The sequence below is a fragment of the Tyto alba genome, unplaced genomic scaffold, assembly GCF_018691265.1.
Source record: "Tyto alba isolate M040663 unplaced genomic scaffold, T.alba_DEE_v4.0 Super-Scaffold_48, whole genome shotgun sequence".
NCBI lineage: Eukaryota > Metazoa > Chordata > Aves > Strigiformes > Tytonidae > Tyto > Tyto alba.
The window spans coordinates 10,585,050-10,598,657 of record NW_024881324.1 but is presented as its reverse complement, the minus strand read 5'-3'; the positions used below and the strand labels follow the sequence as shown (position 1 = coordinate 10,598,657).

The following is a 13,608-nucleotide window of genomic DNA, read 5'->3' as shown; positions in this document are numbered from 1 at the left end:
AAATGTAATGTAAACATGTGAGAGACTGAAGGCTTTCTGGTCTGAGAACACTTTTTTTTTGTTTCAGCATAGCTGTTCCATTTTAAGCAAACAGGAGATATTTGTGTATCCAGTTTTTTGTAGGCAGTCTGCAAAGTACTTTGCACAACTGAGGCATGGTGGTGAACCTGCAACTCTGGAAGGAATCCGAAAGAAGGAATTAGGAGAGTAGAAAAGGTGGGGTGAAGTAAAAAAGGAAAAATCCATAAATGAAGGTTAGAGCAAGAGATCCTAACTAAAGCTTTGGCCTGTGTGACTAAAATACTTCATTGTTCTGCACTGAGTGAATCAGCTTATTGCTGCGCCTGACACTTCAAAGTGGAAAAGTGAGATGAAGAGTTTTCTGACTAAGTATCTATAAAGCGCAACGAAACAATAACTCAACATTGGTTAAAAGGACAATAAACTAGGCTTCATTTGTTTGTTTGCATGATAGTCTTCTGTCTCTCAACTGAGTTCTGTGTTTTGGCTTGGCTGGTTTTATTTGATTTTAGTTAGAGGGGAGGTAAGGTGTGGGGGTGGTGCTCTGCTTTCCTCAGCATTACAAAGGCAATCAAAGAAATATAATTCGAGGTCAGATGTTAAATAAGGAGTTGATTTACCCTTTCTGTTTCTGATGCAGTGAAGGCGGGATGTATTGTATCACAAACACCATCTAAATCACACAAAACCTCTGAGGCGCTCAGTGAGCTTGCAGGGGCAGTTTAACAGAAGCCGCAACTCCCTTTTACTACATAGCAACCTTCTGTTTGGGGTCTGTGCGAGACCCAACAGCTCATAGCTACGTTACACACGGGCATATCTGAGGTAATGCTCTTTTGCTGGGCCCTGGGGAACACCCTTGAGATTAATCCACACCCCTGCCGTGCTGTCAGACCACCCACCTTGTTTTGGGGCTATCAGAGAAGGCAGATAGAGTTTGCAGTGAAGCCGAGCAGTGATCCATTGATGACATATCCTGATCTTACTCCCCTGCCCGCTGAGTTTCTGGGGTTTTACAGGAGTGCTGAAACACCATTTTGTTTGCTCTTTCTGGGAATGCAAACCACATCCCCTGACTTACCTTCAAGACCTATTAATATTTTGGGAAATTCCACCACACCTAATTTGCAAAGTTTTCTATATATGTTTTACCCTCTTAACTGGTTTCCTTTCCCCCCACCCAAGGAAGGGTGTGATCTAGTTCCATGACTTTAAAAGGCCTTTTCAAATCTGTCTGAGGGCTGTGTGCCTCCTGTGACATCAATGGGGGGGGAGGGGAAGAAAGGAAAAAATAAAGCATGCAAACAATAGCCTTAGAGTAAATATGATCTCACCATGATTAAACTGCAGTACATCAAAATCAAAAAGCAGATGGAAAACCTGACCTCTTTCCCTCGGGCAAGCAATTAAAAACTTAATGAAAGGAGATCGGATGTTGAATGCTTAAGAATTGAAGGAGCAGAACAGAAGGGGGGGTGGGGGGGTGGGAAAGAAGATGGAAAGAAAGAATCCTGAAACGTGTGGTTTTAGTTCTCAGTTTTCCATTTTCTGGCATTTGAGAGCAGTTTTCTCCCAGACAAAGTTTCCTTAAAAAAAGCCCCTCCTCCCAAATTTAACCCTTCTCTGTGCAGCTCTGGGGAAACAATCACAGCTTGATGGTCAAGAAACCATAGCTGTGTAGACATAGGACCTTAGTATTGTCACCAACTTATTAGTGTCTGATGTCTTCAGCTTTGGAAATTAAGTCTGTCTGTTTGTTCTTTTAAACCTAGAATTTAGGTGAACTGGGGCATGCTCTTCTTCCCCCAACTCTCTCCAAAAATTCTCCATACAAGGGAAAGCCACCCTTCTCTGTCACTTTAGTGTCACCATCTGGGAATACTGCACAGGCAGCTGCAACTTGGGATGCCCTGGAAGTCCAGCTTACTGAAAAAAACAAGCTTGGGAGCTCATGTTTCCAGGCTCCTACCAGCCCTCAGCAGACTGATGGGGCTACAGGCAGCATGTTGCCTGTGAATCAGACACATTTCCAGGGGAGCAGGGCTTGGCTGGCACATGAGGCTTGCCAGGTCCAGTCAGGGTCTTCTCCATACCAGAGAGCAGTGAGCAAAAGTCAACAAGCCTCCCAGAACTGCTCAAGTTGGGGAAGCTGACATTTTCTAGGGAAGTCTACCCCTGGCAAAGGGAGAGGGTGAGTGTGGAGGTGCCTTTTAACCAGTTACAGTTACTATGCTTACTCCCAGATTGAAATACCACTTTAAATGTATTCTTGATCACATGAGAGATTGGTTTGTGTAGTTTCTGGGCTGTGAACAAGATAAAGCAGTATAAGCAGTGAGAGAGAAAAAAGAGAAGATATCGGCTTGTAAACTAGGCCCTTCTAGAACTGTAAAAATTGCTTTATTACCCTAAACGTTTTAACTGGATGTAAAGTCCACAGGACAAGGGCATTCATGGCCCTACCTACTTCAAGCTGCAAGTTAAACAGAGTGCACACTCCCAGTTGTTTCGTATTTAATTCTTTGGATCAAAAAATTCCTTTGAAAGAGAATCACTGAGTTTTCATGGTCTGTAATTTCCTCCCCCTGCCCTCAACTAAGCAGGACATTCACTGGAGGAACTGAGATTTGCCCCTAGGATCCTTCAGCATTTTCTAAGATTTGTTGTCACCAAATGATTCACAGTATTGCTATCACTGACATTTTCAGCATTGCTGTGAATGAGGCCTGTCTAAGAAAGGGCTTCTGGTGCACTGACTGCAGTCTGGTAGAGTAAATCCATTCTTATTACTCTTCCTTTTCCGGCCAGGCTAATCCACTGTGACGGTGAATGAAGTGTTTTTAAAACAAACACAAAAATAGAAAGGCGAGAATGGGCCTCATCCCTATAGAGAAAAAAAAATATACAATTTTTGTCATGCTATGAACTTGTGTTTCTAGGACTGCAAACTATAGCTTTAGCAGTCCTGTTTCTTGTCAAACGCAAGCAATGTCCAAATCTGCCGTGGAAAAATGAACTCCTTAAAATTAAGACAGTTTCCACTACTGTAATGTCTAGACCAAAAGGCAAAAGAAAAAGGGTCACTTGCCAAGAGCAGCCTGTGATAAACAGGCAGCAATACTGAAGGGCTGTACTCTTAGCTGCTATAAAGTGACCCAGCTTTACTGATATGGAGAGCAGCAGCCATTCACAAGCAGCAAGGAATACCTGTAAATGCAGCTTTACTTAGCAGTAGCCTGATTTAACAAATACTGATGAATATATGTCATAAATATTCTTTTGTAGTACAGTCCCAGAGGACTGTGTGATCAATCCTACTGAAAACCTACCACAAAGCATCTTTCAGGGCTCAGAGTGCTGTTGTAACATGTAAATGTTCACTGCTTTCCTAGATGCTCAGAGAGCACGTATTATGTAAAGAAGCATCTTGAAAAGTGACTTGCACATTTACGATTCCAAATGTCATTGAATGTGGGCTCCTACAGAGGTGTGTGGACTTTAATGTCTCAAGAAGTTCAGCTACTTGTCTCCATCAAGTGCAGCCAGAAATGAGAACAGCAGAAGGTAAGGGTTCTCCACAACTGTTGTAGCTAAGGCAGACACCTGTGCATGCTCCTCTTAAGTGCTTATGTCGCTTTAAAAATGAAATTAAACTCTAGATCTTGGAGGCAGGCGGGTTCCTAATTCTTGTTGGTATGAATGGGATCTAAATCCTTAAATGTCTGCGATAAGCTAGTTCAAATAAAAAAAAACAAGTGACTTTGCCTAGGTCCCTAAGTGACCTAAGCTCATCTATTGTATACAAAAATTATTCCCATGCCCCTAACATCTTTGATAACAGCAATATGACATGGAGGAGGCCTTATGCTCCTGTCATGGTTTTCTACTTTTTGTATGCACTGAGACACAAGGCTGTTTGCTACTTCCAAGTACTGAGGGAATGTCTTCTTCTCCTGTACTTCTGTGCAAGAGCAGGACCTCATGCTTGGCTGAGGACTACCATGAGTGCAAGATCTTTGCAAGAAGGCAAACAGGCTTCTGGTCTCCCACTGTTTCTAAAGTTGGCCAAAGTAGGCACACCCACTCCAGTAGTGGTGCCTGGAGGTGTGTGTGACTCAGGAGGATTGACTCATTCGAATTTTCACTTGGGTCACTAGACACACCTGGCCCTGCTGCAATGACTCTGGTATTTGCAGTGGGGCACAGGCAGTCCAATAACATAAATTTCTCCTGAGCCACTACACGTATGAGTTCAATGTTCATTGATAAGATATCAGTGCCAGTATAATCTTTTCTAACCCCCCTTCTTGTTGTGCTTGAGATAGTAAGATTCCAGAGGTGAGTTTGTGCATGGTCTTAAGAATTGGGCTCCAACACTTAATGAGTTCACAATATCACTTCATGAGACTTCTTGGAAGTCTATTCTGTATTCTGCAAAATGGTGGTTATTGGCTTAGAAGGGCTGCAGAACTCCCCTGGAATGTACTTTCATTTTTCCTTTGCAGAGGATGTTTCCATGAAGTCTTACTATTAGGCAGTTCTCCTGCTCTCTGATCTGGTAGGTCCCCCTCAGACCAGGTCTTTTGATAGTATAGCACTGCTTTGGAATGGTTAATGTTGAGTCAAGGTACCTCAAGAGACAGTAATAGTCTAACGTGCCTGCAACCTCTAGCAGGATCTTAAAAGCATCAGTAAACCCCTCGGATTAGTATCCAATGCTTCTTGTACTATCTAGGGTCAAACTGAATTGGAACTATCAAAAATATAAGGATGACTGTTCAGCATACACTAGGAACTACTGGACAGAGACAAATTAGGCTACCAGTTTCTTGCTTAAATAGATTTACAGCTCTATTACTCAGGAGCGACTGTTAGTGGAAAAAGCCCAGAAGTTTAGAAATCATGCAAAAACCTGCATGCTGTTAGCTGTAATACTTCTTAAACAAGTTTTAGAATATCCCTAAACCTCAGCACCTCCAGCTATAAAACAGAATTAACAGGACCTTGCTATCCTACCAAGTCTTTAGGAGGGCAAACAAATTCTGTTGTGGGAGTTTCTCAAATGCCCTAAGGTATTGAGGCAGTTACCTCTATTAAGTATACAAATACATACTTGACCCAGAATTGGAGGCTTATAAGAAGTACATAAAGTTGAGGGGGAAAGGGAAGGGACACAGAGGCCACACTGGAGCCAGTCCTACTTCTACATCTCACTGGTGCTGCTGCTGCTGATTTAGGCCTGACTCTGCTAGACTTCTGCCACCTCCCTCTGTACACACACAGAGGAGAAAACACAGCACAAACTTTGACAGGTTTTCCCTTGGTTGGTTTGTTCCTCTAGCACTACCTTTTACAAGGTTTTACAGTTCCTAATTACTTCTAAATTTGATTGTCACCCTATGATTGCTGAGACACCAAAAAAAGGAAAACAAAGAGGAGTGTGAGAAATAAATGAAACAGAGAGGATTTGGTTAGTAAAGTACAGGCAGTTCTTTCCCCTTTACATGGCCCGACACTCAAAGTCTTTCATTGCCAGGGTTACAAGAAGCTTTTCACAAGCATTTCTGGTTGGGAATATAGTATTTCTTCCCAGTGACACTATTTTGTTTGTCTTGGCATGCAGGCATTGTAATCTAGTCTATATATTACAGGACTGTGCCTTAGCACAAATGGCAGGCATTTCAAACCTATTTACTTAGGTTTCTTCCTTGCCCAACAAATTATCTAAAAATAGATAATCAAGACCTCATACTTTACATCTACGTCATTCCTTTTGGCCTAAATGAGGTAAGGAATGTAGTGGGTTTTTTTCCTCTCCTGTTTCACTAACTGTCTGGATCTTTTAGTAAACAGATAAGTCCCCCTTTCTCCTTCCCCCCTTTTTTTGTCTTGCTTGTGAACAGACAACAAACTACAAAAGCCTTGTTATGATAATGTCTTCTCCCTTTTGCTTCTGTCACACTTTTATTGCCTGAGATAAGGGCATTGGAATTGCTGGCCAGATATATCCTCTCCCATTCATGTTCTTCTCTGATCATGGCAACCCACTGGTATTTCTGTTCCAGTGTTGTATATTTTTGCTGTAACTACTTCATCCTTGGGATCACAGTCTGGGTTTGGTTTCAGAAAGGGTTGATCCTGCCTTCTAGATTACAGAATACTGGAATGACATCCTGTGAGAATTTGATGGGATGCAGTTTTGTGGTACATGGAGATATAGCACGTAAGGATGCTGTTGTCATCAAACAAAGAACTGGGGTGTATTGCCACAAGACAACTGCACCCTACAAGAATTAGTTTCTGAAAGTAGCTTTTAGACAAGTAGGACTAAGAGATGCTCACAACCAGCATATAAGTAATTGTTATGTTTAACATTTGCTATCTTTCCATGGCTCAGTTAGAGTAACTTTTGTGTTCTCCAATATTTAACTAGTACATGAATGGTAGAACAGGACCTATCCTGGGGTCAAATTTGTCTTTGCTTAAACAGTCACACCTTCACTGAATTCCACAAGTGCTCAAAAGATAGACAGAAGTGTAGAGACATATATAAGGTAAAATTTTGAACATGCTTAAATCCACAGGGATTTTCCCTGTTGCTTTCAGAGGATTCAGACTTGATTATTATGTTGGAAGAATGTTTAAAGAGTGGGATACACAATAAAAGAAGCTTAGGTGAAAGAAGAGAGGGAGGAAGTTTTCAAAATGCTTAGGAGTAGAAGAAAGGGTAGATTAAGTAGCGGAAAGGATTTCTAGACCAGAAAAGACCTTGGGTTTAGTCACACTGAAAGTGAAGCCTTGAGTGATGGAGAGACATACTCAGGGTCTCACACAAGTCAGTTCCTGTTCTGCCCAACTGTTAATACTCTAATTGAACTCTAAAAAGCATCTCAATAATTTCATTAAACAAAGCCTTATCTTATGGACTATCACAATGAAAGTAAAGGATGACAGGAAGCCCCAATATTACACCAGGAGTAGTTAAATAGACCCAACTCTGCATCTGGAAGCTAAGCCACCTCTGAAGTGATAGTATGTCCCCAGGCAGGCCATAAGCACACTGTTCCTTTATTTTCTGCATACAGTAAAAACTACAGGACTTTATTTTATTTTTCTGTAGGAAAACAAAAGAAAGAAATAAAGAAAGAAAGTAACAGGGACAGAATGAGCAGTTATTTTCTTTATATGTTACTCCAGGGGTAAGAAATAGATCTAAGGATGTTTGTCCTAGTTAAACAGTATAAGTAGCCTACTTCACATTTGCCAGGGAAAGTAAACACCCTCAAACGACAAGGTTTTTTGAGGCCAAAACCCTCAGTCTTCTCTCTCTCCTTTTTTTTTTTTTTTTTTTTTTTTTTAATGGCTTGTCCTTTCTTTGTCTAGCCTTCTCTGTCTAGAATTACATAATCACAAACCCTAACCAAAATGCTCATTCCAACCAGACAGGGCAAAGGAAACATTACAGAGCAGGGAAGACTCCTCCCTTTTGAGCCACCTTATCGGTCCCTGTTCTTGCAGTTCCACTGGGCTACGTATGAAGCACAGTCTTGCAACCGAGGAAGGATAGATAGTGACATGAGAAGTCAGGAACCTATAGAACCATGCAGGACTATTATTTTGCCACTGGGATGTGAGTGCCCCTTAGCCACGGGCAGTTGGAAAGCAGTTCATGAGCTCTGGACTGAGACACTGGAGTCACAGCTTCTCTAAGCAGGTATAAAGTCTACATTAACTGATCTGAGGGGGAATTGAACATGACAGGAGATTAATTTGATCTCAGGCTTCAGATTGGTTGAGATAGAATTAAAAAAAAAAAGAAAAGCCATCAAATCCAAATAAAAACTTTCAATGTCACAGAATATCTGTCTATTTATAGCTTACACAGTTTATTTTTCCTGGTTATTCTTAACCACCATGAGATGGAAAAACTGGCAGCAGCTTTAAAAACTTAACTCTAACATTTCCTAAAGTTTGGGAATGTGAGTGATCCTGAAAGCGTGGGCTGAGCTCAGAGATATATGGAAAAGCATGAAAATCCATGTATATTTACATAGGTATCACTCACACATCTCCATCTGTCCAGGTTTATAAGCCTTATACGGTGTTATAGCATCGGGGCTCCTTTATACTACACCGACTGAATTCAGTAAGATGGACTTCACTTCCAAAGCAAGTTAGTCTCCAAGTAAGTATATAATGTGTGACATTTCCAAATCACCTTTTTATTGATGCTTAAGTTATTTTTGGCAGAGGAAGGAAAATTTTTCCTTGCCTCCCCTTTTTTTTTTTTTTTTTTTTTTTTCCAATCACACCAGATTACGGTATGTCTGTACAGTAATCTAATGCCCTGTGGGCAATTCAGTACCTTGCCCATACGTTTTTAAGTAGAGTAATACTAGGATTAAAACATTAGGATGAAAGCCTCCACGTTTGTGGTTTTTGAAAACAAAACAAAACAAACACCTCTGGTAAAAGGTTAAGCAGAAGTCACTTATTTAACATGGAAAGAGGGATAGGCTACCTGGTTTGGATTTTTTTTTTTTAAATACACAGTTGTATCTTTTTTTTTTTTTTTTTTTTTCCTTGCTTGTGACCCATCGAACAGACCACCCCGAACAACCCCACGGCGATAACGAGACCTCCACAAAGGGCTGGCAAACGGGTGAGTGGCACCAAGGAGGTGGGGGGAAGCATCGGTACCTGTCCCAAATCGCTGCCGGGCATCCCCTAGGAGCCGGGCTCACCCCCCTCCGCCCGCCCAACCGCTGGGTCGGGGGAAGGAAAACCCCTTCTCCCCCTCCGCATCGCCAACACCTCACAGCACCCATTTGGGGGGGGGGGGGGTCCCCGCTTCGCTGCCCCCTCGCTTCCCCCCGCCCGGGGCACCTCCCCTGGGGCTCTGCGGGTGAGGGGAGGCCTGGCCGCCCCAATTCCCGGCGCCAGCACCGCACCCCGACCCTTTGCGGAGGGGAGCCCCGAGCCAAGCCCCTGAGGGACGGAGCCGCCCGCCCTTCCCGCGGCCCCGGGCTCACCTTGTACTTCATGGCTGCGGAGCGAGGAGCTGGGGGGAGGGCCGGCCGCCGCACGCGCCCCGCATCGCCGCCGCTCTCCGCGCCCCGCCGCCCAGCCCCGCCGCCAGGCTGCCCCGCTCATTTGCATAGCGGCCCTCCCATTGGCAGCGCTGGGGCGGGGGGGGCGGGACGGGATGACACGAGGTCCCGCCCCCCGCTCGCGGCGGCCGTTAGCGCGGCGGCGCTGAGGGGAGTTGGCGGGGGCGGGGGCGGTGTGTGAGCAGTTTTTCACGCAAAACGTGCTCGGTGTTAGACCTTTTCTGCCCATCCCTTCCGCGGCCACCTCTTTCGGAGGGGTTGAAGGCTTCGCGCCGCTCCGTTCCCGTCCTCACAGCTGATTTTTGTTGCCGTTTGTCCGCAGAAAGGTGATCTTTGAACTACCCGAGTGAAAACACCCCAGCGCTCGCTTTGCCTGGGAAAGCCCGCTATTTAATGCGCCGATTAGGTACCAGAGGCCAAGACGGCTTTAATAATCTATAGACGTCCATTATAAAGAGTGGCCATGGCAAATAAGGATTATTTGGAAGAGAGTAATAATTAACTCTGGTATCTCAATGGCAGGGAAGAGCGGGAAAAATAAATGTGTGGTGATCCTCCATGCTTTTCAAGTCAGACCCCTTAATTAGACATGATTAATATGGTGCACGCAGTAAGAATCTTTGTGTATGGGACATACTCCAGCTTGTTTAGATGAACAGGAAATAAATTTTCTCCATCTTGCCCAAGTTGGATCTTACCCAATACACATTTGAGTATCAAATTTGAGTAAAAATTGAGTAACAATCACAGATGGACTCAAAGACTATTTCTAGTGGGCTAAAGAAAAACAGCAAAGAATAATCTTGTACTACCAGATTACAAACATAACTTAATTCCATAGTACAACGATATCCTTAAATTCTCATGTGACTAATCCCCTAGAGAGGGATCCTATTGCTAAAATGGTTTCATGGCTTCTAAAGAATGTCATACTTCTATCTGCAATCTCCTCTGTTCTCTAGTTCCAGCATAAAATATGTGGCGGTGCTATACAAATTTATTAAATGAATGCAAAACTAACTTTTTTTCTATACTGTCTTCTTGACTGCACATGCCCTAACAGTTCATCAGTATGAATCCCTGTCAGTATAAAAGATGTCTGAGTTGTTAGAGAGAAAAGTGAGCTTCTGCTTTCTGCAGTGCAGAGCTTGCCACTGTAACTGGGCTTAATAATATTCTACATGTGCTAAGTTTGGGGCAGCATTGTTTTAAATGCAGCATCAAAATAAATTTGGGTAGTTTCATGAGAATAAAGCTCATTTGTATGCTGTGTCCTTAGACACTCGATTAAAGAAAATAATTCTTCCAGTGATTATGCATAACCAGCTTACTATTACGAAAGTGAAAATCTCTCTGGAGTGTTTCTTAACTGTAGAGTTTGACCTTTTTTTGCTTTTCTTTTTTTGTGTTTTTGCCCTTCACACTCCAAGGATGAAAATTTCTCCTGGGAGGAGAAAATTCCTCCTAAGTACAGAAGATGCAATGGCTGAGGGGTTAGAGTGGTATTGAACTAGCATCCAAATCCTGTTCCCTGAATAAGATCTGTATAATCTCTTTATCTAGCACCATTGTCATGAAGATAAACGCATTAAAGATTGTAAACCCACATTAATAAAAATTGGATAATTATCAGAGATAAAAATAAGAAAATTAGAATCATATTTCTGACTTCACCTATATTTAAATGCAGAGTGCATCTGGTTTCCAGTCATCATGCCAATAGTGATACTTTTCATGTAATTGGTATTTTCCCCTTTTCTGAATGCTTGACAATCACATTATGAAACCTAAGCACATTTGAAAGCTGTGCTTTCTGCTTTTGTTTTAGCTTACATTGCTTTCAATGTGTGTAAAATGTCCCTGACGGATCTTAATATGAGGTAACAGATGTGTTAATGTAAAATTCTAGTTGGGTTGTTCCCTTGTATACATTGTTTTGCCTTTATCGCTCTCCATAAGTCATATTAAAAACTTTTAATTAGATGCCACTGGAATGACATTTTGGGCATGAAAACAAAAAGCCTATTGGTGTTGATAGCTGTACTTTACAATTCTGAAGAAGCAATTACAAGAATTGGTATTTTACAGGGAGAAAGAGAGATTGCCATCACATATCACCTCCTCAGCGAAGTCCCACTGCTCATTTTACTCACGCACCCTCCTTCCCCCCTCTCTCACCTACTCCGTTTACTGGCTGAGGTTTTCTTTGCACTTTGAGGGGCTTTTTAATTTCCCCAAGGGTGAAATACTCCTGCTTAGTGCAACACCTCTAGCAGAGCTAGCAGCGTGGCGGAGCTCCCCGATCTATCATGAATGTCAGGAATTAGATATACCTTGAAAGAGAGATTTGTAAATATGATCCTCTAACCTTGATGCACTACTATAAGAAGTCAGGACTGTGGCAAGCACGCATTTGTGATTAGTGCAAGGACTTTGCTTTTCCCGATGACCTTGTCGACTGCTGTGCCTTTGCTATGTAATATTGTATTTCAGGCGTAGTTGAGGAAAGTTTTGAGTTGGTTGCCTTGGATAATCAGCTCAATTATACAATGGAACATGCTGATGAGGAAGCCAAGACCTGGCATTACTGATGTCTGTGTTGTAGAGGCAACTTGAGCTATATTGCCAGGATTTATAACTACAGGGTCCTATTGAAGTTCTCAGGAGGGTAATTCATGTAATGTGTCTTTTTGCTTCACAGCACAGCAATGGCTTGATTCACCGCCTCATATTTTATGCTGCTCCAATTCTAGCAGAGTAGCAAATGGGTTCCATGACTTCGCCTTGTGCCTGCATCAGTGGCTTTTGTTTGTTTCTTTGCTTTTGCTGGGGGCAATTAATACCACTCTCTGCTATTTGGGCAACCTCCTGCTTGTCTCCTACTCTCATACACCATCCTGGAGAGTTTATCGCTCGCTTTATTTCTCCACACACCACCCGTCTGTGTCTCCCCAGTGCACTCCAGATTGCTAGTTGGGGTTCTGGGGTATTTGGGGGATGGCAGCAGGTGAGATGGAAGGGCAGCCGGGGGGTCTGCTTGTCAGCCAGGCTCTGCGGCTTACCCGCTGAGAACTGTCAGCCGGGCTGGGAAGGGAATACTCACTGAAGCAAATCAGCCAGCTATCGCCCTGTGACAGTTGATAGGAGAAGAACACGAGACAGATATCCTGCTCTGAAAGGTTGCTCAAACAAGAATCCCTTGTTCCTATTTCCCCGTGACACAACCTGAGAAAAGAGAGACGCAGCAGAGTGTCTCCCTCACAGTTGAGAGAGTCTTTTCAGGAAGGGTCGGTGAGCTCTGCGTTTGGGAAACACTGAGCTATTTTTTTTATTTTTTTTTTTCCTGCAAAAAGCCCTAACTATTCTTTGGATAATGTCGTACGACATCTGCATCACTTCTTGCTGTAATACTTTGCCAGGGGATTGGGATTAAAATTAGTTATAGTGCCACTGGACTTTATGAGCAAAGGAGTCGTGGTAATTAGCCTTGGTCCTGCCACCTCTGTAACACTACCCAGACTGGTTTAGTGGGTATGCAGTGGATGGAATTTCTTCAGTATCGGATGGTTTTATACACACTCAGAGTGGTGGAATTTGCTTGCTTGGACAAATCTGTTAAAAAAGATGAAACGCTGCTGTTTCCTGAAAGGAAGATTAAGAAAAATTCAGCACTGCCGTGGGCAGGCTTCTGTGTCTCTCTGCGCAGAAAGGCCCCCTCTCCCACCTCACTAGGAGATAATGAGAAAAAGATTTCATTCTCACCCAAAGAAGGAAATATTTTGCATTTCAGCAAACCAAAACAAAGTCTGCTCTGTTTTTCTTTGACCAGGGATGGAAATCTTTTCAAGCAAGCGGTTTATTCCATTTAACAGTTACAGAAGTCTGTCCTGGCAGACGGAGGGGTGGGTAGTGATCACTGTAGTGGCTGGGTTTAAATGCAATGGTCAAATAGTGAGAAAAAAAAAATTGTTAATAGAAATATTTTTTAAAATTTGTCTGTCTTTTGCCATTCTACCTAAGATGCGTTTTAACCACACAGCTAGTTCACTTGCCTTGTTCTAGAATTCCACATTTTCATTAATATATATGAACTAATCTAACAGGCATCCCACCTCCTTTCATGATAAAGCACAAAAGCTGTTCACATTCTCAAGAAGGGCATTTTATGCAGTGTTTCTTCAGGAATCGCTCATTTAACATTGTAAGTCAACCATCAAGGCCCTTTTTAGTGACCCCCTTCAGATAAAGGGAATAAATGCAGCTCCCTCTGTCCTCTCTTTTGCCTCAAATGCCAGTGAGAAAGAAACACTGGTGTCCTCCCACCCAAAAGGTTTTGAAAGTGAATCCAGCCTTTGTTAGCTTGAGGAATCATAGAAGGCAGTTGGAGTTTAGATAGTCTGGCACTGGCTACTGCTAAGCCACCAGCCTGACCCAGTGAATAAAACCTAAAAAGTCTGTTCAGTTTTTTAAAAAAAAA

At 42.8% G+C, this 13,608-nt stretch overlaps 1 protein-coding gene across 1 annotated transcript in view; it reads right to left on the bottom strand.

Moving 5' to 3' along the window:
- NEDD9 (neural precursor cell expressed, developmentally down-regulated 9) overlaps window positions 1-9,144 on the bottom strand; it is a 38,684-nt gene extending 29,540 nt beyond the window's left edge. The window contains exon 1 of the mRNA XM_042806816.1: window positions 9,054-9,144. Coding sequence (XP_042662750.1) covers window positions 9,054-9,065 — 12 coding nt within the window. The 5' untranslated portion in view covers window positions 9,066-9,144. The remainder of the gene's footprint in view (window positions 1-9,053) is intronic.
- Between the last annotated feature and the right edge of the window lie 4,464 nt (window positions 9,145-13,608).